The sequence below is a fragment of the Lutjanus erythropterus genome, chromosome 10, assembly GCF_056507025.1.
Source record: "Lutjanus erythropterus isolate fLutEry1 chromosome 10, fLutEry1.hap2, whole genome shotgun sequence".
Classification (NCBI taxonomy): Eukaryota; Metazoa; Chordata; class Actinopteri; order Lutjaniformes; family Lutjanidae; genus Lutjanus; species Lutjanus erythropterus.
Genome location: NC_139326.1, coordinates 4,174,369 through 4,199,465, shown reverse-complemented (window position 1 = coordinate 4,199,465; position 25,097 = coordinate 4,174,369). Strand labels below are relative to the sequence as shown.

General features: G+C 39.3%; 1 protein-coding gene across 2 annotated transcripts in view; it reads right to left on the bottom strand.

The window, feature by feature from the left end:
* The window catches only part of adgrd1 (adhesion G protein-coupled receptor D1), a 47,830-nt gene that overhangs the window by 17,768 nt on the left and 4,965 nt on the right, over window positions 1-25,097 (bottom strand). Inside the window, exons 5-14 of one of the 2 annotated variants that reach the window (XM_084727912.1) lie at window positions 24,495-24,617; window positions 24,208-24,384; window positions 21,359-21,619; window positions 18,632-18,699; window positions 17,300-17,449; window positions 17,128-17,178; window positions 15,319-15,445; window positions 13,645-13,752; window positions 11,545-11,620; window positions 9,030-9,171 (exon numbers count right to left, since the gene is read on the bottom strand). In XM_084727912.1, the coding sequence (XP_084584038.1) occupies window positions 9,030-9,171; window positions 11,545-11,620; window positions 13,645-13,752; window positions 15,319-15,445; window positions 17,128-17,178; window positions 17,300-17,449; window positions 18,632-18,699; window positions 21,359-21,619; window positions 24,208-24,384; window positions 24,495-24,617 (1,283 nt within the window). The remainder of the gene's footprint in view (window positions 1-9,029; window positions 9,172-11,544; window positions 11,621-13,644; window positions 13,753-15,318; window positions 15,446-17,127; window positions 17,179-17,299; window positions 17,450-18,631; window positions 18,700-21,358; window positions 21,620-24,207; window positions 24,385-24,494; window positions 24,618-25,097) is intronic. The other variant, XM_084727911.1, reaches the window with a different exon arrangement.

The window sequence follows — 25,097 nt, the reverse complement described above, 5'->3', positions numbered from 1 at the left end:
GTAGGGTAAGTAACACTAAATGGAACAGGACTGTCATTACTATCACCTGTGTTTACCCAACTATTTCATATCAATACCGCTGCAGTGAAAAAGGTCTGCATCAAGGTTTTTCAATAGAAACATCACAACACTTGATCTAAAATGAACACATTTACTGGCCAAAATAAGAAAACTGGCACCTGTTTCTCTTCATAAATTTGTCCTGATGATCAGGCAGACAGCTCTTAATTATGGGCAATTTAATTTGTAGCATTGAAGGAATGTGATTTGGCTCCTTCTGACAGGACCAGCACTGAGCAATCATTGCAAATAGCAACTTTGAAATCTGTCTTGGATTCTCCAAAATACCTCCACACCACAGATATACACATTATGCACATATTTAAACATTTTAAAAGTTTTACCTCATGGGCCTGTTATATCAACACATATGTGCCCATATTATACTGCATATAATATGATGGAGTGAAAACAATCGAACAACTCAAACTCAAATGGAGATATTAAAAAAACAACCTTATTTCAATTACAGCGGACAGCAAAATCAATCAGTTCTGATCCCAGTTCTGACTGAGGGGATATGAAATATTCACCCTGAAAGTTCATTCTTGACCTTGTTGGAAATGGTAGTTTTAGGTCCATTTACAAGCTTTTTCCATAGCTTGATATTAGCTTGAGAGCATGAGATGTAGCTCCATAAAGAGCCAGTGACTGGACCTTGAATAAATATGATTTTAAAAAAAGTCCTGCACACGCCCACACATTCCACTCAGCACTGGTGCAACAATATTCAGCCACGAGAGCAAAGAAGTCTAAATACAGGCTTCGGTTGTGCTAAATTTAAAAAAGCAGCAAAAAAAAAAAAAAAATTACACAACAGTGTGTGTGAATAAGTAGGCGATCTTCTCCTTTTCCCTCAAACGTTCCAAATATTTGAGAGCACAGAGAGAGCCAGGCTGTAATTTGGACTCACTTTGTGCATTTGGTATAGATATCAGTTTTTAAAGAGTGCAGCTGCCAGCAGAGCACATAACAGCATTTAAACTCATCAGTCACACTGTACACGACGACAACACATTATTCAGAGCTGACGTCATCCTCTGTTTCTGTGGTGGAAGTGTACAGTAGGTGAAAGTGTTAAAATATGAGTCAACAGAACGGCCGGCTGACGTGCAGCCAGGGTCTGACAATGGCTAAATTGTTCTGTATAACAACAGAGAAGCCATACAGTACAAGTGTTTCTCAAAAGCTGCATTGACTGCTGTTAAATTTAGTAAAGGAAGGAAACACTTTATTGCAGTATGTCTGGGAAAGGCACACCAAGGTATGGTGTAACATGACTCAGTCCAGCAGGCTCAAAAAGGCCAACCACAGCTCCGAACTTGACCTCAAGTTTGAGGAAAAACTACCTTAAGATTGATATATCAAAGCGTCACACTGACAAGACCTGCAGCTCTGATGGAGGACAGATCTCAGAGCTGGTATAACTGAGCTTTTCAATCAGACGTCCACATGCAGCGTGTGGAGTAACAATCTGAGTCCATGCAGCAAAACACAACTGGCCTTGAGTGAGCTCATGCTGTCAGGGGAAATGTAATAAGACATGCAGCTGTGGCCTCAGCTTAGTCTCCGAGGTAGACAGAAAACAACGAGACGTGTTGAGAGGTATGCAGGGTGTGAGGAAGACTGGGGACCATTAAACAACCGGGAATCACGCAGTTGTTTTTGATAAGGTGAGCGACAGACGGTCACAGATGTACTGTACTGTGGCTACAAAACACCAAACATGATGACAAGTGTTTCTTCTTTCCTTTGAGAACTGAACTCACATGACAGCGCGAGAGGTTCTCCGTGCATGAATTCATGTGTTCTGTTCCCACAGGCTTTCACATGAGGCCACTGTGACATTTCTCTGGTTTCTGGCCTTTCTCTGTACGAACATGTTTGCATTTATAAGCTGCATTCTGAGCCTTTGCAGAGAGATTCTAATGTGGTAAATAAGGTTAAAGTAAAATAAGACTTTGGATGTATAGAACCCTGAAAAGTGTGAAAAAAAACTTAAACTCAGTTGTTAAAATTTGAGAATGTCAAAAGAAAAAAATGCTCTGTGAACATCTGTGTGCAAACTCAAAGCAGAAAACTGTTAAACTCAAAGTTCCCACGCTGTGTGACACTGAAATTACACATGAACATGCTTTTAAACCACAAAACAAGTTTTTTTCTTAAACTATCTTCTACTTTCTGTTTTAAATTTGCATTCAAAAGTTCCCCAAACAAAGTTTCTGCAGCTGTTAAATTTAAGACCAGATTAATGTTAACACAGAATGCAATTAAAGACCTGTTTTATGATCATGCTGACCAAAGTATTTAAGTATGATGGAAAACCAGTACAAATGATATGACCTGTAATTATTTATTGGTATTCGCTAGTGATTATTTCACAAATTGTCTGGTTGATAAAGCACCAGAAAATACTGAGAAATCACCGTTTTCTAGTTTTCTTGAAGCTTGTTTTGTTCAACCAACAGGCCGTAATCTAAAGAGTTTCAGTTTACCATCAGATACGGTAAAGAAAAGCAGAAGACATTTGACAAACTAGAATCAGTGAATTTTTGGCATTTATGCCAGAAAAATTACTCACATAAACAATGGGCAGTTAATCTGTTTTTAAAATGGTTGCGGATTAATTTTCTGTTGATCGACTAGCACAATATGACAATAATTCCTAATGATAAAGTTATTAACACAACGTGGACCTATATGAGCAGCAGGAAACTGATGTACTCAATCAGGAGTTTTTAAAGTCTGAGACTGTGGGCCTCCCCTCACACAAAGCTTTGGGAACCCCCCCCCCTTTTACTTCCTTGGCTTTGTTCTGTTCCTGGATGTCGATGGGATTATTATGTAACTTGATCTCATAGACACTCAACAATTGAGCCAAGATAGCCTAATGTTGCTGTTTGACAAAACACCAGACTACATTAAATACTTTAAAAAAGGTTTGTCCGAAGGCATCCATTAGTTTCTGACTCTGGGAAAATGGGAAAACGGTAAAATTACCCAAAAACTACTGAACAGCATCTTTAACTAAATCGCTCTTCTGAGTTTTCTCCTTTTGATTACAGCTAAGGCCTAATATTTTTATATTTCTTCACTTCCATTCACTGAGCCTCCACTGAAACTGTTTGGAGCCCCCCTGGGCAACACTTTGAAAACTGCTAGATTAAACAAATGAAAATGATTAATTAATTTGTGTTTTTGCTAAAATCAGTAACATTAGTCACTGTATTTAATGTGCTGCTGAGTGAAACTCTACAAAGATGGAACACAATCCACTGTTGCAAACATCCAAATTTTAGTTTATAGGTGTAAAATAAACAGCATCGGGAAAAGATCATCTGAGGTTGGACACAAAAAACATTTTACACAATTACTGCCTACAGCAGGCAAGAGAAAATGTTTCAGACGTTTGTACATTAAGGTCAGTGCTTTTTAAGACTTGCAGATCCAACAAAATCAGTTTCTTTTGTCCAGGGTTCAGCAACCTTTCTAATCACAAGAGCCATTTCTGGCCAAGAAAGTAAAACAATCCGTCTGGTCCTGCAACTATCAAATTCTTTATTTTCCTCTGAGACCACAGCCAGTCTTGGGAGAATAGAAAAGACTAGGCACCAGGAAAATGTAGAGAAAAAGCACTGAGCTGTAGACATAATGCAACATTAAAATGAGTATAGGCTGCACATTTTCACATTTGGATAATGTAAGAATAACTCCAGGCCTACAACAATGATAAACGAAAATTAAAATGTTTCAAAAAGAACCAAAAAAGTTAGCCGCGTGTGGCTCCAGAGCTGCAGGTTGCTGACCCCTGATTTTGTCTTTGCATGAGCCTACTGTTGATATAATTGTCACACAAATTTTATTGAGACAAAACTACTTTTCTACACATTTACAAACTTGAATGTTTCATCTGTTTCAAAGACTTACAAAGGCTGACATACGACGACGGGAAATTCTTTCTAAACATTTTGTCTTAAGTTCTAAACCTTTTTACTCTTATCTGTGGCTGCAGAAATCAGCAGCAGGACCTTTTCAACTTTCCTCTTGGCTTAAACTCTGCTCTGCTCAGCTCACAGTGAGAGGTGGTGGTCGTGAGATTGGAGCGGTGAAAGGAAGGGGGTGCTAAATGGGAGGAGTCGCAGAGACAGACTCTAAATCTTTTGGCAGGAGAGGAATAGCAATGGCCAGATCTCCATCTGCGATTGATCAGCGTGTTGGCTCACATAGCGCGTGTTTGTATGTGCATTGGTGTATGGATGGGTGTGGGTGTGTGTGAGAGAGACGGAGGAGAGATTTTGCCCACAGAGTTTAAGCTGGGCGTGTGCTGGAGTTATAAAAAGACTGGCAATAAAGAGTGATTATTATTGTGGCAGAAAGGACTGATACCAGCACTGGCAGACATGATTAAACGATTAGGAGCGTGGGTATCAGAGAGCGTTGAGTAACCTTTGCGTGTTTATTGTCAAAGCTGCTGAACAATTAATCCATTATTTTCTGCACGTATAGGAAGCTCCAACAAGTCTAGACGTCCTTTGTAAACATAAACCACCCAGTTTCCCCTTCTGCCCCTGACCTCTGGACTCTTTTCCCACCACACTCGCTTTCATGTTCTTTAAATTCTGTGTGGGAACCGATGGACACAATTTAATGGAACACTTAAATTTTTTTTTCGTCCAGTCACTTGGTGAATATTTGGACACGGTTAAGTCACCTGGGTAAAAGTGTTGTGACAATTTCAAATCTTCAGCGCAAAAAAATCCTGCTTTTATTCAGTGTGTGTAGACAGGAAGGTCAGAGCCATGTCTGCATTTTCTGGCTGAGAAGATTAATACCATGGTCATGTCTGTCCGCCAAATATACGGCTGCAGCTGGCAGCCGGTTAGCTTAGTTTAACCAATGAATCAGAATATAAACAAAGGTGTTAATTATTGAGCTTTAGAGGTGCTGTTGAGTGGCATGTCATAGGTGTCTGGTTTGCTTTGGACATCTGTTTCCAGTCTTTAAGCTAAGCTAAGCTAAACCTTATACTTGGAATCTTTTCCCTCTCTTGACATGATCAAGAATCCTTTAAAGTAGGCCTGACATTGTTCAGTTTTGAGAGAACAATATTTTTATACAAGCTTTTATCTGTTTTTTTGTCTGTTTTCTGTATTTTTATATGACATATTTTTTTATCATGTTTTACAGCCCGTCTTGGTCAGTTGTCCCTGGCATAAGAGATATTGTTTCTCAATGGGATTTTTCAGGTTAAAGTTGAGATAGGCAGTTTTAAATAAAGGATTATTAAATAAAAGTTTAACATACAGATATAAGAGAGGTGTCACAAAGCAAATAATAAATTGTCAAACTATTTCTTTAAAGTTAATGATTTGTAGTTGTAAGTGAACTGAGGGACAGATAGATTGAGGCCCCCAGCTCTCTCCCAGCGCTGCCACCCTCGTCCACCCATCGCCTTGGCTCTTCTTACAGAACGGCCAAACTAACACGCTGCTTTATAAGCCTGTAAAGTCAGGCCCTCTTGTCAAAATCTGTTTTTTAAATCCTCTCAGTTTTGACCCCATAAATTGACTTTGCTCATGAAATCAATCTTTCCATTCATTCACTTCATACCATCAGTGTGATGCTTTGATGGAAGACGAGGACACAGAGGAGGTGTCGGCCTTTTTATGTATGTATTAATGTTTAACTGCGGACCCCAGTGCCTCCCACCCTCCTTTTTCTTCCCTTCTTCTCTCTCAAAGTGAACCCGAGTCAGACAGCTGTAATAAATCACAGATGGAGCCACGGTCCAATCAGCGTGGCAGCCGGATGGCGTGAGAAAGCATGCAGCCCTGATAACACCTTGTCTGGGTATCAAACCCGCACCGTTATGCCACATAACGGGTGATGGCGGCACCTCGGCTCTGACTGAGTCAGCTGGGAATGGCATGACCTCACCAGACATCAATCAAGCCTGCAAGGTCACTCCGACACCGACCGCATGGCTCTGACCTTCAGTGAGCCAGACCTGCCATTACACAAGCTTCTTTACAAGTCGGTGACTCCATCAATCCAGCGTACAATACTTTTTTATCGTGGCAGGTGTCAGATAGTGAAAATGGAGGAGCTTTGGGTCGGAGCCATGACAGTAGGTGAGTGTTTGTACAGTAGAAGAGATGCACTCAGGACTTGTTGTAACCATGACAGCATGAAAAGACAGATGAGGAAGCTGACACACTCAGCGCCCCCGCTAGCTTTTAATGAAGTCACTGGGTGCTTCTCTGCTTTCTGAGGATAAACAGAGCAAATCACTAGCCCATAGGCCACTGAACTGGTGCCATGAGAGGACATCTTTGAGCTTTAAAAGGACAGTTCACTCCAAAACATTGATTTGAAACTTAACAGGAGTGTCTCTTTCCAGAAATCATGACCCGGTTACTTGAGATAATTCACAGACAGCAGTTTCATGGAGGAAATGCAAAATTAGGAACTAAAAGGAAGCGTACGTCAACTCATGGACCAGCTTGTGTCAGTCCAGGATGTAAACATTAATGATGTCCTTCTGAGCTAGCTAATGTGGTAATGCAGTTGATGGTTGTAGTTTGGTAGAAAGAAATTAACTCCCAAAAGAAACTGCTCACAAAAAGATCTGTGGATTATCGTGAGTAGCCTGGACTCGTCAGACCACAGCACACTTTTCCACTTTGCGTCAGTCCATCTCAGATGAGCTCAGGCCTTAGAGAAGTCTGCAGCGTTTCTGGATGTTTCTCTTTGTTTACAGTGTTAAGTATTTACAACCTAATTAATAACCTAATTGTAAACTATTTATAAATAATTTCTAAGGGTAGGCTTATTATTGTGGTACCAGTTTTTCAAATGTATATTTGATGCCTTGAGCACCACACACCAAATGCTATCTAGTTCCAAGATGTTTTCCATTATCCAATCATCCATTAATGACGATATCGGAGAGTAGACCCGATATCACCACAGCTCTGCAAGTCATACCAAAACAATCTATATGGCTAAATAGCACCAGACATAAAGGGAAAAATATAAATTTATGATTTGGGGGTGAATTGTCCCTTTAATTAGTTCAGTAAAGAGCAACATAAACAATGACGGGAAAGGTCTACCACATACTGAGTGAGCTGCCCTCCCTGCCTCCAAGCGAGGGAGGTGATAAGTATCCAACAGCTGCCAAACACATTAAAACTCCAAAAATAGTCACTTTTTGACTAAATCCAACTACAGGTCTGTGCAGTTAGAGTAAAAACAACCCTGTTTCTGGACTCAATCACAGCCAAAAGCGCTGTGTGCCAAATTACGATGCAGCTCCTAAATATAAGTCATCATCTGAGCTATGCAGCCTAAAAGTGCTGGCATGGTGCGTTCCAATCAGCATGCGTTAGTAATAAGTATAACAGCTTATTTGTAATGGGGTCGAGGGGAAAGAATGCAAGAAACCTGATTTATCCTTACATCAGAGGTAAAGGCAATCAAACCAAAATAGAAACAGCAGAGCTGCTGAGCATCTCCAGCACCCCATAACAAAGGAGATTATAAGCCCTCTCCCATGGTGTCTGCTAAAACAAACACAGTAATCATTGTCACAGGAACCAAGCCAGATAATTGCAGCATAAACATTTATTTCACCAGTGAAAATGAAGACAAACAAAGCAATATTGCCATGGTTTCATGAATCTTCATGGGTTTCATTTACGAGTGGGGAGAAAAAAAAGTATTGGTAATTCACTTCAATAGAAAGTGAATAATTCTGAGTATAATAGGGCTTGTAAATTAAACAGAACCACATTGTTGTGGGTTTAGTCAACTGGTTATGTTAACTGCCTGATATGAGAGTCTAATAGGCTATTAACACAGTTTATTTTGATGAAAAGAATGGCTTAAAAATCCTGTCAATGTGCTGAAAATAAAAAAAAAATACACAAAACTATGAAGCAAACTGCCACATTTCTGCCTTTACAGGGAAACAAGCTAATGCAATACACATTTTTCAGTTAATTTTCATTATGAGTTTCGACTGCATTTCCCATGGAAAACTGGCACAACCACACGCCATAAAGCGGCAGAGAAAAAAAATATGTTGTTCATAAAAGAAAGTTATTGTTCCTTTCAAAGTGCCCTAAGCCTGCAGTTCAAATGTCCATAATCAGTTTGCTTTCTGGAAGCCACATGCTCCGCGAGGAAAAATTTAGGCAGGCTAATGAAAACCAAAATAGGCCTCGCGCTCTGTGCGCCGGTGAGTGCCCCGCTGCACAGGCCTCAGTCACTGATAGACACTCATCTTCTTACATAAGATGACGACCGAAATAGAGTTGATGGTTTTCATATGAGGGGGATCCAGCTACTGTAGCTGCAGGCAAACCACTGCCCCTCTTTCCTCTGATAAGATGGGTGTCCCACACCCAACAACTGCGCCCGCCAACAGGAAAAGCATTCAGTTTTCCCCATTACGTTTAACTGACTCACACTGAGTACAGGGCCTATAAAGACATTAGTCAACACAGAAGCTGTGAGAAAAAAATCTGGTGACTCATTTTCTATAAGTCTTATCTAAATAGTTTTTTTTTTTTTTTCTCATGTGTTTATGACTTAAAGGCCCAGTGTTTAAGATTTACTGGGATTTATTGGCAGAGTATGGCAGAAATAGAATATGATATTCATAAGTATGTTTACAAGTGTATAATCATTTGAAAATAAAAATCATTGTGTTGTTGTTATCTTAGAAGGAGCTGTTTACGTCTACAGAGGGCGCTGGATCTCCTCCACGGAGACTGCCATGTTGCACCGCCATGTTTCTACAGTAGCCCAGATATGACAAACCAAACACTGACATTAACACAGGAGAGAAAACTATCTAGATCTCAGTTAGAAAATGGATCACCAGAGTAGGTTTTAACTGTCTCTCAGGACTTTTGTAGGTCAGTTAGTGAGAAACTGGGATATTGTTTTGGGTCGATTCTTACCAGGACGTGAGTGAGGACGATCTTGATGAGCGGAGCTCCAGAGAGGTTGACTGACAGCGCTGGAGAAGGCTCCACTTTCAGAGAGATCAGACAGCTCGCTACCTGGATCTTGTGATCCTTGAAATCAGCTGCTTCATTAATCCTAAGAAACAGGAAGACAATCAGAGACAGCTTGAAAAAAAGTTCTAGAGATGATGGCGGACTTTACTTTTCAGGTCTTGGACTTGAACAGTGACTTCTTCAAATTGCTTTTTTTTGTTCAACCAACAGCCCAAAACCAAGACTTTTTGTTTACCATCATAAAAGCAGCAAATCCTCACATTTAAGAGGCTAGAGCCAGCAAAAGTGAATCCTAGTAACCCTAAAAATACCCCTAGTATTTTGGAGTACTACTATGACAGTTTTTTTGATAAATTAAAAAGTATCAGTTATGCATAATTCCTAAAATAATTCACCTATAATTAGTTCTATAAATAAGTTTGATTAAACTACATTTTAAAGTCAACATTCCTATTTCTGATGCAAACATCAATGCAAACAAACAAATATACTGTGCGTGGGAAGCCAGTTTTCTCAGTGAACGACAGTCAAAATTCAAGAAAATGTATTTGTTGTAAAAATTTAGCAGTTACACAGCTGAAAATACAGAGAAAGAAGTTAAAAATAAAGTGAAAAAAGGGCAAAAAGCCATTAGTATCAGGAAGAATATGTTTTAATGGGATTTATTCCAGTGAGCTGGAGAAGGCAAAGAGAAAAGACAGAACAAAGGAAAGTAATATGACAAGAAGAAAAAGACAGAAAAGGAAAGAAAGCGACAGAAAAAATAGGTCAAAAGAGACATAGACAAAAATCAGATAAATCAGAAAAAACATAGTTATTTGGCTCCGACACCAACACATAAGTGTTACACACTGTCCCAGAGCTGTAGCATTTCAGTGGCACTTTGATCATCTGTCCATATAATTAATCATACTGACAAGCAGCAGCTCTGCATCAATAGTTTTTCAAGGTGATCTGATATGTGACATCAGGATCACACAAGCAGCACCTCTCTATCATAATACAGAGGGGACTCGCTCAGCCACAGAGAAGTCAGGCCGCGGGGGAGAAACATATTAAAAACAATCAGTCACCAAATGCACTGTGTCACATATTTTACATTTTGTACTTTAAATGACGGGAAAACAAGTTCTTTAATCACTGTTCTGTCAGGTTTGGTAAAAAATAAACAGCAGGAGTGGAACAAGCTGATCCAGTGATGAGGCATTAACTGAGGGGGGGTGGAGGGGGTGGAGGGGGTGTATGGGTGAATGGATATGTAGAGCTAATAGCAGGGTGTATCAGTCAGTGAAGGTTGAGTGGTGAGATGAGAGATAGGCAGGAGGAGAGATAAGGCTCCGGCCCCGGGCATCAGCCGTCCTGTGGCTCAGGAAGTGAGGGCGCCTTAGACCCGATTCCCACACAGGAAGTACAAAGACAGAAGCCTGAGTTATTTAGTCGTTGTTGTTTTTGAACAACTTGAACTCGTATTTAATTAACCTCTTGAACTCCGCTAGGGTGCCTATGACTTCAGTCGACATTACTATCGTTCATAGGCCGTAGTGAACTCCTATGGGGGCTAAATAACGCTCCAAAGTGGCTATTTTCAAACCAGTTTCTTGACCTCTCACCTCAAAATATCTTTTTACATTTGTAAATGACAGTTGCATTAAAACCATCTGTTGATATTACAAATTGCCTATTAATGGCATAGCTGTCAATGCCTCAAAATATTTTAAAAATAAAAAAATCAAATAGAATCATGACCTTAAAATAGAAAGTCAAATTAAAGTGTGCTCGACTCAATTGTCTTGAAAAGAAACACAAAATCTGGAGATGGTTCCAAGATGTTGCTATAAAAACCTCTAAAAGCTACATACAGTCACAGTTTAAATTAGCTAATTTTAGTAAATCTGCATCAATCGTTAGCTACGTAGTTACATCTTACCTAATGTTAGCAAAATGCTAGCTGACTAGCTAGCTAATATTTTCTCATGCAAGAAAATTTGAAACACTCAATTTGAGGTTGCTAATCAACTTTTTTGTTACCTCGCTTCCAAAACTATTTTTTTTACTATTTTCTCATCTCGCCAAGCTGAACAACTTTGTAACTGGTGTTTTTTGATCATATGATAGTGAAACATACAATAAATTGAGCAAGAACAACAATTTAGTTTAATCTGGTTAATCTACGTATAATGGCTTTTTTTCCTAAATCAGGTCCTAGCTAATCACCACGGTTACCAGACAGTTAAGATAAGATCTGCTAGTTGGGAAGTTTCTGGAAAACAGCCCCAGGTTCCCAGCTTTCAGATAAAAAAAAACAAAAGGGGTCTATGGTAGGGATAATTTAAAATGCTATTTAAATATTTTCTGAGATACAACAACCAAAACCTAAGGGTAAGTGGCCTGGATTAACAAGATGCAGGTTTAGTTTATCTGACTTTTCACAGTGGGTGTTGCCCCGTCCTCTCACCTGGTCTTCACAGGGCTGATCTCTTTGTAGTAGTTGTGCATGTTGTGGTAGAAGAGGCCCACGATGGTGGTTTGAGCTGAGGAGAAGAAGACAACATAGAGTAGTTGAAGGTGAACGACATGGGCAGCGGGCTGGGAATGTAATGCTGTGCTGCTAAAATGCTCACAAAGAAGGGAAATTAATTAACGCCGCCATGTCACTGCACGCTGGCACCGGCAGGCTAATGGCACGGCCGTATACTCGCACAAGGGTGAAAGGGAGCGGGCCGCACACCACGTGGATGTTGGGAAATCTTATGAAACCTCTACATGACTTCACCAGAGGAGAGCAGGAGGGCTGACCGGCCCCCCCCTCCCCTAATCTGACCCATCATCCAGCTCAGTCCCACCTGAATACTGCAAGATAAACAATGAAATTGGAGGAAATCCGTAATGGTCCTGTTCCTCCTTTCAAAGGCCCTCTACCCCGCTGACTGTGACAACAAAAGCTCGCTGATGTCAAACAAATGTGCAGTGTGTGTATGCTGCAGGAGAGTTTTTAACCTTCCAAGAAATCATTTCAACAGAATGCCCCTCCAGAGAGTCCCACAGGAGAGCTCAAAAAAGGTGGCCAGTTTGCTTGTAGAGCTCTCAGAATTAGGAAAAATATCATAAAGTATCCCAACACACCGATGTGTAACACCCTCTCCACTTAATTAGGATATAAAACCTCTGGTTGGAGCCTTTCGCACAGCCAGGTACTCACCGCTGAGAGTTAATTTGGTCCTGGCTCTAATGTGTCAGGCAATAACATACAGTCCATTTCTGATAACAGCCCTTTAATGAATTATTAAAACACTTTATTCCACTGACACACTGCAGCTACACTCTCAGAAACAAAGATGCCAACTACAACTGTGAAGGGTTCTTTGGCTTGTTCCCATGGGAGAACCCTTCTTGGATTCTGGTAGAACATGTGCAGCGAGTACTACGGACAACCATTTTTAAATTCCAAGCGTTTTATCTAGAACCCACCCGGGGGGTTTTACTGAGAACCTTTTTAATTCCAAGGATTTTTACCTAGAATGCACTCAGGGGGTTCTATGGAGAACCTTTTATTTTCTATGAGTTTTATCCAGAACAAACCAAAGGGGGTTCTACCGAGAACCTTTTTGTATTCCAAGGGTTTAATCTAAAACACACTCAGGGCGTTCTACAGTAAGCCTGTAAGAGTTTTATCTTGAACCCACCCAGGGAGTTCTACAGACAACCTTTTATATTCCAAGGGTTTTATCTAGAACCCACCCAGGGGAGTTCCACTGAGAACTTCTTTATATTCCAAGGGTTTTTTTCTTGAACACATGCATGTGGTTCTACAGAGAACCCATTAATATTCCAAGGGTTTTTTCTTGAACACATGCATGTGGTTCTACAGAGAACCTTTTTATATTCCAAGGATTTTATCCAGAGTCCACCCAGAGGGTTCTACCAAGAACTTAGGATGCAAGGATTTCAGCAGAAGAACTCTTTAATGGAATCTTTACTCTTAGAAATAACCCTTTCTTTTAAAAAAGGTTCTTAAGAAACAAATGGTTATGGGGAAGAACCTCAGAACTTTTTTAGAAACTTTATTTGTCAGAGTGTAGCGGCCAGGTGGAGCCGAGGGAATCTGACCTGAACACAGAGTCAACAAACAGAGTTTTAATGCCTGCTGTAATTACTGCTCCGCTATGTGAGTCCATTCTTTTTAATGACAGAGGAAAGTGGAGAAAAAGTGCTCGCTCTCTCACTCTTTCTGTTTTGAATAAAAGGGTAACTGCCAACATTAAAGTCATAGCTGGATTTCTACGGCGCACCATAAAGTCACACAAAAGCTCTCATGGCACTCCTGTCCTACACTGTATGCTATGTTAGCAGTCTTAAATCTTAGCATAATAAATTAGCGGCCAATAACAAGAGCCTCCCAGCTGGACAATTTTCTCTTGGCAGAATCAGAGCACGACTGAGGTGCAGCGTTCACACTCAACCTAGAGAAGCTACTACTCTTTATACGGAGCGAAGACAGGTCTGCTTTGCACATCACTCAAGACATGTCACTGCGGTTTGTAATATTCACACTTACACTGCATGGCGAAAGCTTCTCCAGGCACCGAGATGTAGTTCTTGCCCTGTGTGGGGAAGCGGTAATGCTGCATGTTGTAGTTCTGGGGGAATTTCATCATAGAGTAATCTGTGGGGGTCGGAGGTGAGAATTTAGAAATTTATCGTCACAGGATAAACCCCTTGAGTTGTAGCGACTCATTTTCAAGCAGGTGCCAAACAAATACTTGCAAATGGAAAACAGAACAGTACATGACACAATAACATATAAAACAAAAACATTTAAACAGTAAAAGAAGGGATAAATACGGCCCTACCATAAAACACCTGCTTTTAGAATTATTTTGCTAATCGATTAATGCCTGAGTAATTCTTTAAGAAAAATACACCCAATTTCTCTAAATTCAGGCTTCTTAAATTTAAATATTTTCTGGTTTCTTTATTCCTGTATGACAGTAAACAGAATACCTTAGGGTTGTGAACAAAACAAGAGATCACAGATGTCATCTTGGGTTTTGGGAAAGACATTTTTCACCATTTTCTCACATTTTATAGAGCAAACAACCAATCACTTAACCGAGAAAATAATCGACAGATTAAGCAAGAACAAAAATAATTGTTAGTTGCAGCCCAAGTCATTTCATTATAAACTTTTTACGCTTTTTTTAAAAAAAAGCACATTTTAACAGTACTGTGATAATAACGAGAACCACGATAATTCTGGCCACCTGTCGTACCGTTTCATCCGTAGCTGTAATGAGATCTGCACCCCTTAAAACCAAAGAGCTGGATTTAGAGTTGAGGTTCTGCTCACACATGAAGGACTGAAGAGGTTTTTGTTTATCAAGCAATAACTTGTTAGCTTTAGAATATTAAAGGAATAGTCTGCAAGATTTCCCCAGAAAGACTCATATAAACCTCTAAATCATTGCTTATGATGAAATAGAAGTGTGTGGCGGTGTCTGCACAGACTCTGCCCTCTTTCTTATTTTCTCATGTTTTGCTTTTACTCTGGACACTTCTGGGCTTCAGCCTGTTTGGCAGTGGTGTGTCACTGACAGCTAATACAACTTGCAGGTTTTTAGGCTGGAACTCTTTAAAAACATGGCGACTGATGGTGAGAGCTGCAAAAAGAGTTTTACACACAGGCAGAGTAGACTGAGCATCGCTGTGGCTGTATTCACACAAGATCCAGCATTGTGCAAAGGTGTGGGCATCTTTATTTGTGCTTTACAACATAACTGCTGTGAAACAATCAGAAAGTCTATGTTCCTCACCCTCTCTGTGATTTGTTCTGCCAGGGAGGATATAAATTAGGAGCTTTTCATGTAAATATAATAGTATCATCTGCATACAGTTGTGCAGTAGAGAAAATAAGTGGTCCTAAAGCAGAACCCTGAGAACTGTTGATGGAAACAGACAGAGAATCGAGCAGCAATCTGTTTCATCTGGGGTGGATGAAAGATGTAAAGCAACCTCTTGGGAGACACGCACACAAGCAAGCTTAGAGGTAAACAAAATATTATGCAAAAAAAAAGACCCAGAGGGTGTTGACTTCAGCTTATCTGACCTGCATTTGTCCTCTGAATGAGAAAACTAATGATGTCAGCTGGACGCTCCGTGTGCTTCTACCCAACAGTGTCCACACAAAGTACAAGCAGTGAGTCACCTTATGGAGAGCTGACAGCAAACTGACCTGCAACAAAAGATGTTCCACCCAGGGAGATGAGAGAGTTCGGGCTGGGCTCCAGGTTAGTCACCATATGTTCCATCACTCTGTCCACGGTCTCGATCAGACCGCTGACCACAGGCGTCGACTGCTGCTAAACAATGACCCAACACAAAAATACAATCACTTCACAGTCGCTGCTTCCACCATTGCTTCATGCTAACTTTTTGAATGGCATCACATCTTTCGAACAGGTTTTTTTTTTTTTAAACAAGATTTGTTTCAATTAATAAAATAGGTCAAATTAAAGGGGCACTCAAACAATTTTACACCCAAAGGTCAATTTACTTGAAGAATAGTTCTCAACGTGTAAAATCACTTGTGTAGAGCTTTCCAAAATCTGAGAAAATAAGCGTGATAATGTCTTCAGGCTAATTTCAGTTTAGCCTTTGAGATGAAATATTTATAACAGAAAGTCTGTGTAACAAAAGGGGGAGTTTGAAAAACATGGGCATTTACCAGGCAGGAAGGGAAATGATGCAATTATGCCTTATGGCAAAATTCAGAATCCAGTGTTTTTATAGCTCGACTCTTACGCCCTATTCACACAGGACTGGTATTATGAGATTTAGAAATTACCCCCCACATCTGTGTTTTGTGCAGCACGTTCACACAGGATAGTCTGTATTTTACTCAAATTTACTGACATTATTACCAGGATATGGTGTCAAAGCGCTGCGAAATGTCAGTGTTTCAGAGGCAGAGCGTCTGTTCTTCAGAGGCCTTACTAATTATACAATTATAATGTAATATAATGTGTAGGCCTTTACATGTTTATATGTTTAATAGGCTGTAATCAGTCAGAATATATGCAACAGATTGCAGTGGAAATAAAGTTTTAATTGAGGAGGAAAAAAACACGTTGATATTGTTTGCTATAAGCTAGATTTGCATGTTTTTTAATAACAATCAACCAATCAATTGATTGTTAATATTTCCAATGATCAATTGAGGAAAGTGCTTACAATTTGCAACCCTAATCCAGATGTTGTGATACAAAGATTATTCAACTAATTGATTAATCGATCGACAGAATGGAAATATGGAGATTTTCTGTGTTTTATATCTGAATGTATTTGGGTTAAACTGAAAACAAGACATTTAAAATGCCACTCTGGACTTTAAAAAACTGGTATCAACATTTTTCACTATTTTCTGACATTTTGTAGACCAAATAATTAATTGATTAACAAAAATACCCTGAAAACATCAAAGTAATATGCCATAAAGTTTTAGAGTAAAAGTCATACATAAACTTGATGAAGAGTGAAATTTCCAGACACTCAGCATGGATCTGATCAAGATCGAGAAGGTAATCACAAGGGGCTTTACTGAACACTGCATCTACTGTCCAAGTTTTGCGTTCTCATACACGAACATCTGTTTCAGCTTGGTCTTACAAAAACAAGCATGCTTGTTCTGAGCTCTCAAAGCTCTGAAACTACACACTTGCTCAGAAAGTCTTTCTTCTGGCAGCAATGTGTTTGTATATATGAGCCGGGAGATTTGGCCAAGATGAGTGTACAGTGCAGGAAGCTGTAAATTTAAATTCAGAGCATTGTGTTGTGGAGCACCCTACTGTCAGTTTGAACCACTACAGAGTGGGTAAACTGCCAGGTACTGTTAGTGCTGCTGGCACCACTTGTGCCAGAAATATGCAGTGGTAAAATTTCATTCTCCTAAGTGCCTTGGATTGAAGTGTTCACCAAATTGCATACAGTATGATACGTTATGTCATGTTTTAATATTGCACAACAACAGTGTGAACTCATTTACCTCTGGCAAGCCGGGAGAGGACAGCACTTCTTCCACACTTTTGAGAAAAGCCTGGGTGGAAGAAAATGGACATCACGGAACTGTTGCATCATATGCACATGGGTGGGCATTGTGTCTGTGTGTGTTTTGCAAGTGTAACGTGTGTGTGCATGTTGGAGTTTTGCTGCAAGACCTGTGTGAGGTTGTTGGCAGTGTTGTGAGGAATGGTCTTATTGGGCAGCCCCTGCAGGATGCCTAACACTGGCATGGACTGTGGGTCCTGGGAGCTTTGGACCTCCTCATGCTGACTGATGACGACAGGAGGACTCACTTCAGTGGCTCTCTGCGGAGACAACACATCAGCCATCAAATGAAGTTTACTATCAGGAGGCAGCGAGGTCCAACATACACAGGATGTTTGGTGGCCGATCGCCTGAGCTCAGGAAAGACTCTTTTTCAGCTTGGTGCTCTGAAGGGAGCTGTTTTGTGTGTAGTGTTGAGCATCTGTCTCCACTTTCTTCTATTTCTTTACCGGTTTTCTACCTCCAAAGCCCTTTAATAAACAGGACAAGTCTGTTCACATGTGCTCTCAATATCCTTTTTTCCAGCTCCTCGAACTTCAAAAGGAAGCGATGGCTCACTAAGAGCCTATTCTATTTATTTAAGCAAAATGCCCCCATCTCTATGATTGTGAACATTTTGGCCCCCAAACTGTATGCAAATTTAATCGTACCATTTCTTTGTGGATGAAAAAAACCTAGATGATTCACACATGCAGTTTGTACAATTACATTTAGATAAAGTTATGAAATTCATAATTTCAAGGCAACTGTCTTCACTAAATTCTTGAGATTTAAATTAAACTCAAAGGTCTGCATTTTGAAATAAAATAAAAACTGATCTTTTCATTTACTAATAAAAAATCTGTATTAAAAAAAACACATTAAAGTGACTAATGGTTAATAACTTATTAGAATGTAACGGCAAATTAGCACCTGGGAGCAGCAGCACCATCTCTGCTTAGCGTTGCCCAAAGTGTTTGTGATTGGTTTAAAGAAATGCAAACAAGGCAGGGTGTTTTTTTTTTCAACCTCTAGCAGAATGTGCATATGTGGAGCCAGACCTTTCTCCAGCGCTGACCTCTGTGGAGAGTGGTCTGGCTACGCGAGACTAGCTTCCCAGACCGAACACAGCCACACCAACAAGGAATTCAATAATGGCGTGACTTTTCCTGATGGAAAGATAGCTTTACTTGTTGGTAAAGTAGTTAACTTCACCACTAACTGTAGTGCTATTAGTTAATTAGCTCGGTTAGCTGTGCAGCTATCTGATTCAGCCCAAACTGGGCATGAGAACCAGCTTTTTCTACTCCCTGTCATCAAAACCTCAGAGGCCGTTTGGTCCCAGACCGGCTGTGGTCACTGGGAGCTCCCAGCCTTGGAAGAGTCAGGCAGTTTGGGGAAGACAGTTCCTTTGAAATTATGAGTTTTCTCAATCTTTTTTTTTTCTGTTTTTGTTGACTTACAACTGTTGGTGTAGTTGGAGTGACTTCTTTGGAGACTCTGGGTGTTGTAGCAGAAACCATGGCCTGACCTAGAAAAGGAAAATACAAAGTGCTCTATTACAAAAGGTTAAGAACCACACTGGTAACATGTACAAGACTGTGTTGAATTTCTAGTTTGGATAACCTTTGCTTTCCAGCCTTTTTATAATTTTATTATTAGATCCTTTGTTGAACCTGACCTGCTGTAATGTAGCTGGATTTTATCAACCTACAGCTCACAGTTTATGAGGCTGAGCCATGCCAAGTCATGAAAGCAGATAGATTACAACCTTCAGAGAACTGGGATAATCAACCGTGTAAGACTCTGCCACTAGCTCCTGTACAAGGATAAGATACATTTTATGTCTTTGCTGTCATTCAATAAAAACAGTACTAACTAGCTACCAGAAAATGGCCATATATGGACGTACATTAGAGGTATCAGTCTGAACCATTCCTGCTCGTCTTTGGTTCAATGCAACATTTTATATGTGTGCTCTGGAGAGGTAAAAATATTTTTCTGTAACCATAACAGTCGGGCTCTTTGCGTCTGGTAATGGTCTGTGGAATATATTGCTTTTGGTAACGACTTTGGAGAAGAAATCAAGGCACCGTGCACATCATGCTTCATACATGGTGAACAGCTGAAGCTGTAGATGTAGGGGAGACAGGGGGCAACTGTAACATGTTTTTTCACATTTCCCTTCATAACTCACTAACTACTTGGACAAAACTGTACTTTCATGCCTCTGGGACACATCTGGGACACAACTTTAAAGGGATGACAAGTCAATATGATCGCACATTTGTATACCTATGTTATCAGTAAATAAATGTTGAAATTGAATTTGAGGTGGTGAATTCTTGTCTGGGACAAGAGTGTTTTCTTACACAGAGCAAGTTTAAAATAAATTAAAGCAAATCACAATGTTTCCTAAATTACATATTTTTCATATACTGTAAATAAATGCTTAAAGAATAACTTTTCACCAAAAAATTGGAATTAGGGTGTTGATAATATCAATTATTAAAGTTTTTTGGTAGGACATGATTTTTCCCAGTTCTCAATAATGGGAAATACATGTGAACTAACTTATAGTATAATTTATATATTTTATCTAATAAAGACAAGACTATAATACTAAATTTTATGCAATAAAGCAGATGGGGATGCAAGTGGTTGGGGACAATTGTAACACTGAAAAAAAAGAAGAAGAAAAAAAAGTCCTAATAATAATCCACTGTATCTCAAGGGGATTTCTTCAAATTTAGTACAAAAGTCCACTTGGACTCAAAGTTGAATTGATTATATTTTGGTGATCAAAGGTCAAAGTTAAAGGTCACTGAGACCTGAAGCTTCTCACTGGAAATTATTCACTGGAATCACACATCAAAATAGAAATAAAAAAAATACACTTAATATCTTTTATTAAATTCCTTCAAAGTCTTCACCACATAGAGGAAGAATTCTGGACATCAGAAAAGTAACTCTTATACCTCAAAATCAGTTTTCAGTTAAAAACCAAAGTGAAATAATCCTGCTCTTTTTCCACAGACACAGAGAGAGAATCCTACTGAGCATGTGCAGCGTAAGTATCATCACTCTATCTTGTTTCTCATTGGAGGAATTCAGTCTGTTACAACTGCCTGATGTTACAATTGCCCCCGGTGTCCCCTAAATTTTACCATACACACTATGAATGCATCCTCACTACTCAGCAGGCATGGGGAGTAATGGATTACACCAAGCAGGATTATGTAATTAGGATATATAGAAAAGGTAACTGTATTCCATTACAATTACAGAAAAAAAAGATCAGATTGCAGACACATTTATGGAATATGGAGATTATCAGCAGGAATACCAGTGGAAAAAATTAAAGCTATAAATCTAAACATGTATTTGCACTAAGATGGATAAAGAGCTAATAAACAATTAACATATAAGATTATATTAGGCTGAAAAATTTTGACCTTATTTGGTTTTGAGTTAGTCCAAAAGTAACTGAAAGTAATCAAGCTACATTTATTTAATATTGTGACACTTGGATGAGGTTACTGACTACATTTTAACAGGTATTAAGTATTGCAACACATTTTTTAAAGTAAATCTCCCAACCCTGTTTCACACACAAAAGGTGATTCAGCCAACTATCTGACCAGGAACGTTTCAGCAGGCTTTGAACGTTTGTCAGACTACATGAAATTTAGGAATTTCATCAGGATCATATTAATTCATGGTTGTCATAAATGTCAACATGTTTTTGTCCATTTATGGCACTCTTCTGACCAAAGATGGTAACCAGCAAAAGAACAAAAACACTCAAGAATCTGGGTTTTTTTGTCCTAGCGTGTTATAACCTGTCACATTAAATCAAAATGATCTGCCCCCTGCAAACCAACATGCCTCTGCATGCTTTTAAATACATATACATATAAGGCAGAACTATGTGAGCGTTGACACGGTGGAAGGTCATGACAGTGTTTTGTGCAAGAAGAGTCATTTGACAGGGTGCTGGGGTATATTTGTATAGTTTAACATCTTGTTGTTATTCATAAATGCTGTGGGTGGAATGTGCTGAGGAGAACCACGGAAATTGCTTTTTAACCCCTGTTTCCTCAGAGCGCAGTCAAGAGGGAGGAATCATTATAATAGATATGCCGTGCAGAATGACAGGAAATACTTTCCACCAGAGCATGATGTCCTACCTATGGCTGCGCTGTAGTACAGACTGATCTCTTTAGGTGAAAGAGCTCTTTCCCAGATGACAAACTCATCGAAGGCGCCTGTTACGTAGTGACCGTACGCCCTTTCGTTAGCAGTTCCGATGACCAGGTCAGGGTAGGGGTCACCGTAGTACCCCGCAGCACTGCTGCCAGCTGGGTCACCAGCGGTGAAGGTCCCGTTGCTGAAGACCTTCAGACCGTCCTTTTTTGTCCACGTGAAGAGAATGTGGGTCCAGTAAGGCCCTGAAAGAGGAAAATATAGAGTATATTAGGGCTGTCACAATATCAGATTTGAATACAGTTACACGGCTGCATACACACGAATATCGTGCACCAAAAACTGAGCAGAAAATGGAAATTCAAATATTACTGTAGTATGGCTTTTCATCTACAATCAAGCTGATAATTTATGACTCTCAGTTCAGTTCTAATAGTCACGCTGAAAAGATTTATAACTAATTTTAGCTGTTTTAAGATGATGAGAATGATCTTGGCTTTTGACTGTGCCTTGCTGTCTCTAAATTAAATTATATTCTCTGGTTTCAAGTCAATAAGTCTGTGATCAAATCCAATCTGCCCTAGAAAATCTAAGACAGAAAGCAAATAAGGTTGCTGCATTTCAAGTAAACACAACTTTATTTCAAGTAAGTTGAAGTAAATACATCAATAAATTACAGAGCTGCAGCAGAGTAGCCACAAGTAGCAGTTGTAAAGTTCATTTCTGCTTAACGTCTTTTGCTCAGACAGCTTATTCTGAGAAAAGTAAGAGGAGAAGAGTCCTGGAACTCACTACCTGATCACTTGAAATTTGCTGCAAACTTCACCACTTTTAAGAGAGACACTAAATCCTGGTTAGTGCAGCGACAAACCTGCACTCGTGTCTAGTTAATAAAAGTGATTTCTTTAAATATGTGTTTTATTATATCTTGTTAAACTTTTTTTTTTAATTTGGATTTATGGCATCTTGTGAAGTCTGTTTGCCTTCTTTTTGCCTCATCTCTTATTTTCATAAAAGCCCTTCTAGGAAACGGTGTTACAGGATCCGCTACAGACACTTCAGTTTGTCTATCATTTGACTCTATCAAATAAACCAAAGGCTAAATAAACAATAAATAGTGGAATATTTATATTTTAGGGTTGCAACTACTTAATTATTTTCATGATCTTGCAATCTGCACACTATTTTCTTAATTAATCAATGGAAAATTTTAAAAAACGCCCATTGTAGCTTTCCAGAGTGTAAGGTGATGCATTCAAATTCCTTGTTTTGTCCAAACCACAGCCTAAAAACAGAATATATTCAGTTTTAATTTAGCATGTTGGCTAACATTTGCTAAGTAACAATAAACAAGGACAACTAAGACTGACAGGGATGCTAACATGCTTCAATAACAATGGCTATCCATTCATCTGGACTGATGCTAGCTTGGTTAGAAATGGCTGAAAACGATTAATTGCCAATGAAAATAGTTGATGATTAAAGCGTCTACGAGGAAATTTCATTGTGTTGGTTTTGGAGACCCCTGTGGACAAAAGCGGAAGTGTTTCCACTGGCATAACCACAGAAAATCACATCAAAAATAAAATTATCTGAAGAAAAATCTGTTCATGCTTTCTTCTAACGTCACTGTAACTTTGCCTTGGAAAATGTAAACACGGGATCCTCCAGTCTGCACTCTGTAAACTGTGTCATCTGATTTCAAGGAGAATCCGACCTGGGGGCAGACATTCTCGCTGATGGTCTCGTTTGCTTATGTAGGTCATATACAGGCCTATATACAGGTCAAAATGAGACTATTTCAAAACCAGTTAATAACTCCTTTAGCACATTTAATTTGCTGTCAAACTAATTATTAATCACTTTTTGTTGCTGCTCTATGTTTTGTATTTGTTCTTTTATGATCTACATAAATCCACAAACATGATGCCAGTGTCTTTCCAATCAATTTCACAAAACCTAGTTCAACTTGTTTCTCTTAAGAAAATAACAGTAATATTAACTATCTGACAACACTTCTTCCAGAGGAGAAAAACAAATAAAACATGTCTCATTTGTGATTAAGATATAAACCATATGTGCTAAAGACCAACATTTCACGTCTTTACGTATCATGTGACATTCCTAACCTTAATCGCTGGTCACAGGGCACCTGAGGGTTTAACCCGTCACCCTCAGAGTTTTGCCTCAAGACAAGAAAAAAAAGACTTGTCCTGAAACATCGACATGTCACACTGTATGAGAACCAGATGACGTCTGATCCTCTGTAACTGTACACTCAAAGTCAAAATTGAGTTACGACGCCCGCGAGTGCAACCTGGAGTAATTGAAGCAAAAACAAAGATGACAGAAGTCATCTGAGAACAAAATACTGTTTCACATAACATTAAGCCTTGTATGCTTTTTTCCATTTTGTCAAAACATATTACCAAATCTTTTCATCTCATTTAAATACACTTTTATTTTCAGAATTGAATTTAGAGTATTGGTCACACTCTGACCTTTATTATGCTTCAAATTTCATCCAACTGGACCTTAACTAATCACCAAACATTATTATATTTAAAAAGGAAATGACCACATCTCTTTACACGTCCATAATAATTGTATGTTTTGTCACACAGCAAAAGACTCGCCAAATCAAGTCCCTGCAGCTCCATCTGGTTTCAGTGAACCAAAGCATGAATGCAATTACATAACTAACAATTTATGGTTGAAAACAAAAAATCTATATATATTTCCAAGACCAAAATACATTCCTCATGGATTCCTTATGGGAAATTTCACCGAAGGACGCTGTGTTTAGTGCAAAGGGCAACTACATTCACAATACCTGGAACACTGATGTTGGCCTTCCATCTGTGGTTGTTGCCTCGAGTATAAAACTCCACATATCCTCCAAAAGGATTGGTGTAGACGGAGAAGCCATTGGAGATCACTTTCCCTCCAGAGGCGACAGCAAAGCGGGACTGTACCTCGTGGTTTTTCCAAAAAAAGGAGAAGGTAATCCCTGGGAGGAGGATGGAAAAAAAATTAATTGCAGGCATCAATAAAAGAGAATTAAAATGGTTTGACAATATTTTGGCAAATGATCGTATCCATAAACAACAGCACACTCACCCTCAGGACCGCACAGAGTAGGGTCACTAATGCAAGAGTTCTGGTAGTTTCCAAAGTGGAGAAAAGTGCCGCCGTTATCTCCATTCAGAAAGATGCCCTTGTTGACCATTCCTTCAACAATATCTGCATAAATCGAAGGCACAAATCAACGCCATGATAATTATAAGCAGGGTCCGCTTGAGTGCCAAAATGTTCAACATGTTCAGTTCTCTGTTCACTCAACAAATCAAATTATCCCCTTAATAGCCAACAAATCATAAGTTGTTTTTGCAGCCTGTGAACATGAGGCTTTTACAGCTTTCTTGGTGTCTCATAAAAGAATATGAAGGCATTAATGAGTGCCGTTATGATCCTGGTGTGGCTAAAGCTAATGAACAATCATGAATTATTTAAAAGGCCAAGAAGTATCAAACATATTGTTTCATTTACATCCAGTACAGACCCCATGTGTGACTGTTGCAAGCAGACCCGAGCCACTGTAGATCACATGTTTTGGGGCTAATTGCTAATATTTGATATGCTTTCCAAAACTACCGATAAATCATAAGAACCATCACACTCCCTTGCTTCGTTGGGTGTGGTGAAACCCGATAAAACAACCCA